Source organism: Gavialis gangeticus, unplaced genomic scaffold (genome assembly GCF_001723915.1).
Source record: "Gavialis gangeticus isolate Ggan-Ray unplaced genomic scaffold, GavGan_comp1, whole genome shotgun sequence".
Taxonomy (NCBI): domain Eukaryota; kingdom Metazoa; phylum Chordata; order Crocodylia; family Gavialidae; genus Gavialis; species Gavialis gangeticus.
In genome coordinates, this window is record NW_017728993.1 from 46,702,585 (window position 1) to 46,708,655 (window position 6,071).

The 6,071-nt window shown below is 41.9% G+C and overlaps 1 protein-coding gene across 1 annotated transcript in view; it reads left to right on the forward strand.

The window, feature by feature from the left end:
• Positions 1 to 6,071, forward strand: part of MFSD14A (major facilitator superfamily domain containing 14A) — a 45,624-nt gene that overhangs the window by 6,335 nt on the left and 33,218 nt on the right. Inside the window, exon 2 of the mRNA XM_019501683.1 lies at positions 4,330 to 4,425. Within this exon, the coding sequence (XP_019357228.1) occupies positions 4,330 to 4,425 (96 nt within the window). The remainder of the gene's footprint in view (positions 1 to 4,329; positions 4,426 to 6,071) is intronic.

The window sequence follows — 6,071 nt, forward strand, 5'->3', positions numbered from 1 at the left end:
ATAGTGATTTTTGTTTCGTACATTGTCCCTCCCTCCCTCTGCAAAATAGCTGTTAAATAATTTGCTCACTAGGACTTGACATTTCTAGTAATGAGTGTTGAAGTTTAGGATGTTTTCTTGAAAGCACATCCTATAGTTCAAAACACTTCAGTTGCATGGAATAGCTCACTCAGACACTTGTAGAACTATCTGTCTGGCTGCTCTGTATAGCATCCATGTGCGGTTTTCAAAATGTCTAAGAATCATGTTGCTTTCAGATAGGTCAGAGGCTCCCAAACTTTTTCTTATTGCATATCCCCTTCTAGATGTACCAGCTCCCTGAGTACCCCTACCAGTGTACGGTTAATATTTTAACCCCATTAAATGCCAATTCTGATTATAATGAAATTAAATCTGCTATTACACAATTACCCCAGGGGTACTGTACCACAGTTTGGGAACCCCTGAGTTAGGTCTTAGAAACAGAGAGAAATTGTAACTGATTAAAATCCTGGCACCCAATCAGTTTTCTTTTCTTGTGAGCAACAGGTGCCCTCATGCATCAAACCAATGAGCTGGGTTATTTAACGGCCAAAGGCAAAGCCAGGTCTCATTTGCTTGATGAAAGACTGTGTTCCTGGTGCTTCTCACTAGCATTTTTCTTTACAGAGTCAATTTAGGGCTGCTTTTTTTTTCAAATAATTAACTACCTGTGTGTTTACAACATGAATACTGCAGGCAGAGTAACATTCATGAGCTTATGCAGGCTCACACAATTGCATTTCTCATCTAAATAAATTTTTGGCTAAGACACAAATGCCATTTCTCCTTTAACTCCTGCTTTGATGGGCTGAAGCAAGGGAGAAGGTAAAAGACTTGTTTAATATACCATCCAGTTATATCTATCTATTCTAATGCCTTTGGTGTCAGCCATCACTTTTAAAAGATGTTGGTGTACATTGGGTTCACAATTAAAAATGTGGAGTGCAAACAGGGTTATAAATGTTTGAAGATGTTAGACAACAAAGATGTTAGTTTTTGTTATCTTTTCCTAAAATATTCATACTTTATTTGTCAACTCTCAGATAGACAGGGAGGAGAGCTTTTGAGACCTGACAGTTTTTTTTCTGAGTACATAAATATTAAAGCTATACACTTGAAGTGGACTACATTATTTTATAATGGCAGCAGGATGTATGAATCATGGGTAGTCTGGTTGTCTATAATATATATAAATTACTTCTGTTCTCAACCTTTTCGATTCCTTCAGCTTCCTTACATCCAGAGTGATATTTTGGGGAGCAAGTAAAGTAAAAGGACTGATGTCTTAAATTTCTTTAATTTGCAGACTGACTAACCAGAGTTTTCTGGCATATTATAGTAGAGGTAAAGTCCATTATTTTGAAATTATTTAGCCCCAAAGGAGTTCAGTTGCTTTTATTGTTGTTGATGTTAACTTAGTTGCAAGATAGGCAGAGGTATCTAGACAGAGATGGCATTTTCTTGTCCCTAGTTCTTAAAGTTGTTGCTACCTTGATTCCCCTGTGCTTCTGCTACTCCTCCTATACTAGCATAATGTTAGCTTTGAGTTTAACATCTGAGTGCATTCATTTTTTTTCTTGGAGGGTGGGATGAGTTCTTTTCCAAGTACAAAGTTTCAGTAATGCTTACACTATTAATTTCAATAACATTTACTACAGTAAGATTCAGCATGGCAGCAAAGAAAAGAAAAATCTTTGGGAATAAAAAAATATTTCTTGTGTACTACATTATAGTACTAATAATACTTTGGAAAGTTCCTACCAAGAGCAGAACTGTATCATAGGAATAATCATAGCAGTATTCACCTTCTCTTTCTTTGGCAATAGTTGATTGACTATATAATGAAGTACAGAATTTAAAAAAATATCTGTAATGTGACCCCACCAAAATAAGACAAGAATAATGGTTAGGGACCTACCAAATTCATGCCGGGAGTGGGGTGCACAGCAACTCCTTTAATCTTGCAGGTTCCCCTGTATGCCCCCCACTACCACCACCATTGATTGGTGGAGGGGCCCCACTGCTCACCACTTGCTTCTGATTAGCAGGGAGAGAAAAACTGGAGTTTTAAGTACGGCACCATTTTTGCAGCTCTCCACTGATTGGCAGGGATGCTGTCTGTAGTTGACCAGCCAGGAGGCAAAAACAGCGCCATATTTAAAACTGAGGTTTTTGCCTCCCTGCCGATCAGGAGTAAGCGTTGCGGGGGGCGCTGCTGTGCACTTCACTGCTCACTCATGAGCAGCGGGGAGCCGAAAACCGTGGTTTTTAATGTGGTGCTGCTTTTGCCTCCTGGCCAGTGCTGCCAAGGTCCCTTGGCCAGTCAGTGGCAAGCCTCAAAAATGGCTGCGATTTTTGCCTCTCCACCAATCAGAAGCAAAGGGTGAGCAGAAGGACCCCTCTGCCAATCAGTGATGGGGGTGGGGTGCACAGGGGAACCTGCAAAATTAGAGTTGCTGTGCACCCCACTCCCACAGTGAATTTGGTAGGTCCCTAATAATTGTAGTTCACATAGCTTCTTAATGTGTCCTGTTTTTGATGAGCCATTGTAATGTTTTGTGTAATTCATTTTTGGGTTGAGGACTATTTAATGCATTAATCACGTCTCATGATATTTAAAGTTTTCATTTGTAGTAATTGAAGGCTGGAATTTTAAGTTATATTTTTCATTGGATTAACTGCATCTTGCATTTTACTCTTAATCTTATGCTGAGGGAAAGGTAGGTGAAGGTGAGACCTAGAGGGGGACCTTGGAGCTTGTGGGAAATGGGTAGTAATGAGTTGTACTTGTTCTTTGCTTTTTTTTACAGGGGACAATCTCTGCTTTTGGAGAGAAAGAGAAAGCAGAGTAAAAGTATAAGCATAAAAATGTTTGGTATATGTTGGAGGGGGTCAAACTCATCTGGCCCTGCGGGTCCACAGGTTGGGGAGTGCCTTCCACCTTCCCCCAATCAACATCCTGGGTATTGCATGCAGGGTGGTCTGGCATAGCAGAAGGGACAGCACCAGGGGCCCACAGGCCACAGGTTTGACACTCTAGTATATTAACAATACCTTGAAGCATGTCTTCCACTTACTGGTACAAAATAGAAAGCTGCTACCAGAGATGAGTCTAAAGCACAAGCTAGTTTCCAGTTCTCTGTAGGTGGCTGCAGTTCTCTGATACTTACATTGTAAGACCAGATCTAAACATAGGTTCTGACTTACCTGATACAAAACCAGAAAAGACTTTTTGTTTTTTTCTAGTTTGGACCTAGCCCAGATCTTGAAAGAATACCTGAACTTGAGTCACAACAAACAAGCTTGAGCACTTCTAAAGCCAAAGCTTGGTCTCCTTCTATTTAATTAGCCTAAACAATAGACTTCATATAAACTGAGGTTGAGCAAGTTCATTTCTATCTCTTGTTTCTGTCTCTAGAGTTAGGATACCAGATGCAAAGACATCTTTTGAGTTAGCATTTTTAATCTGAAGATTTATTGTTCAATCTCCAATGCGTTCCCTGAATTGTATAGCGATGCCTTTGTGGCAGGCAGATTTAACAATAAAAATACAAGTTTGAACTGGTTTTCTCTCACTACTGCAAACCACTTTTACTTTCTATTTCCACATTTTCTTTTCCGGAAGTTGCTTTTGATTTACAGTCCTATCAAGGGGCAACCAAACTTGTTTCATTTTCATAGCCAGACCTCACCCACATTTGAGGCGCATGTTGTGGTTAATTGATCTCGATTTTTAGTCCCATGATGAAGTTATAACTTTATTGTATAGACCATATGGATTTTGGATCACATATTCTAGCAAGTCTTTGTATTTATCTTTTACCAACAGAAGCAATGTAAAGTTGGCTAGGTAATCAGATTTTGGAATGTGGCACTACTTTAAGTTTTGAGAACAAGTAAGATTTGAAATTATTAAAGTTTGATTTCAACTTTCAGCTGTGTGACCTTCACTTTTTTCCTCTGAGAAAACAGATGAAATTTCACACAAGCTGTTGCTGCCACAAGTGGAATCCTAAGATAGCAAAGCTGTTTTTTCCCAGAACAGCTTCTTGATACGTGGGGGTTCGTTTTATTTGGCACCATGGTCAGTTCATTAAGGATTTTCATTGTGTTTTACTGTAAATGGAATTTCCCTTCATCCCAGTTTACTCAAGGCAGAGTCAGATTCCTGAGTGGCATTGTGTTCCTCATTGCCGTTTCATTTCATACCATTCCCTTGCTTATGAAGTATTATCTGGACCCATTTCTTATGAGTAAAGAGGCTTTTTTTAAACATTTTGTAATGCTAATTTTTGTTTTTCTTTTTAGCCTCAAGGAATAGGTTCACCTAGTGTCTACCATGCTGTCATAGTTATTTTTTTGGAGTTTTTTGCCTGGGGACTCTTGACCGCACCAACGTTGATGGTGAGTAATATAGTTAACAAACTTTTCGTGCAATACAAGAATAAGATAAACTGAATATTTCAGCTTTCTTATCTCTGCATTTTAACTCAAAAACTAAATTTTGGTTTAATTGAACTACTTTTGCATCCAATTCTGAAGTTTCTGTGTTATGGTACATCAGATAATCGAACTTTAAAAGTCTTTTTGTGTCAGAACTGGACTAGCTGATGTGGCTAATATGTAAGTAAATATAACGTACCCTCATTGTATGCACTTAATAAGTTTTGAAGCAAACTCTCCTAGTCCCATGTAGAGGCCAAGTTTGTGCCCAGGACTTGGATATGTACATGCCTGAATTCTGATAGGCAGCAACCTACTTCATTAGTTGCTATGAAAGCTCATGTGCTTCTGAACCAGTTAATGTCTAAGGACGCATCCACACATGCAAGCACGTGCACTTGCAGCAGCTCAAATAGAAGTGGTGCAAATTTGAGCTGGGGCTTTTGGCCTCAGCACATGTGTCCAGACATGTGCTTTGGTGTGGGGCAAATTGTGCCACTTGGATCAAAATAACCCTGCCTGGCTCCTCCTGGATCTGCAGCCAGGGGGAGCTAGAACCGGGGGCCAGCATCTGTGCTGTCCCCAGCAGTATAAAAAGCTGCCCTGTCCTAGCCCCATCTGTACAAAAAGCTGCCCTGTCAAGTATCTCAGGCTACTCGTTCTCAGGAGGTTCTGGGACTTAACCAATTGGTACCTGGGGACACTGCCCCTTGTGCCAGCTGGACTGCTGAAGCAGCCCTGAGTGTTCCCTGTACCCTTTACCCACTGCAGCAGTCTGGCAGTGGGGACTGCTGCCTGGCTGTGACCTGCTGTGCACCTGCCAGACCCAGATGGGGATGGCACAGCCAATAGAGGGATCCTACCCTCTGGGCCAGCCGCCCAGTGGGCTGTGGCTGCAGAGCTGGCCTTTGTGTGGCACTGCTGCCACGTGTGCCCCCTGCCCAGCCATCTGGGCAGCTATCACCCGGAAGATGTTCCCAGTGGGGTGGCCTGCTTTGAACTGTCAAAGCATGTCTGCCAGGCCCCAATTGGCCAGGAGGTCAGCCACCTCCAGCTGGGTCCAAGGTGCAAGCTCCTCTGCCTGGGTCCTGCCACTTGCCTCCTGAGCAGAAATTCTGGTGTTTCCTATTTGAAAACTGAAAAATCCCTGCTAAAAAAATCCTAAAGTCACTCCGTAAAATACCCCCAAATCCATGTTCCTCCACAATTAAAACAAAAGACCACTATATAAAGAGAGAATGAGAGACAGTGATCAGTTGGGCAATGTTTTATTGATATATCTACAGTGTTAAAGCAATTTGGAAGCCTACCAGCGTTTCTGTCATCATAATAAAATGAATTCTAAATACCTATATGTTTTGCTGTTTGCCTTTGGTTTTCTTACCATGGAGCAGTTAGAGCTCCCTGTGACCCCTTCACTAACCAGGATGTGGGGACAGCTGCCCCTGCTGCCACAGCTCCTGTCAGCAGGTCTCATCCTGTCTGACAGCTGGGCATGCAGGGTGTGTGCTGGAGGGAGATGGGGTTTGCAGAAGGGGGGTGGAGGGATGTGGGTAGCTGTGAAAGGATGTGGGGGGGCCTAGGGTGTGTGGGTAGGTGTGGGTGGA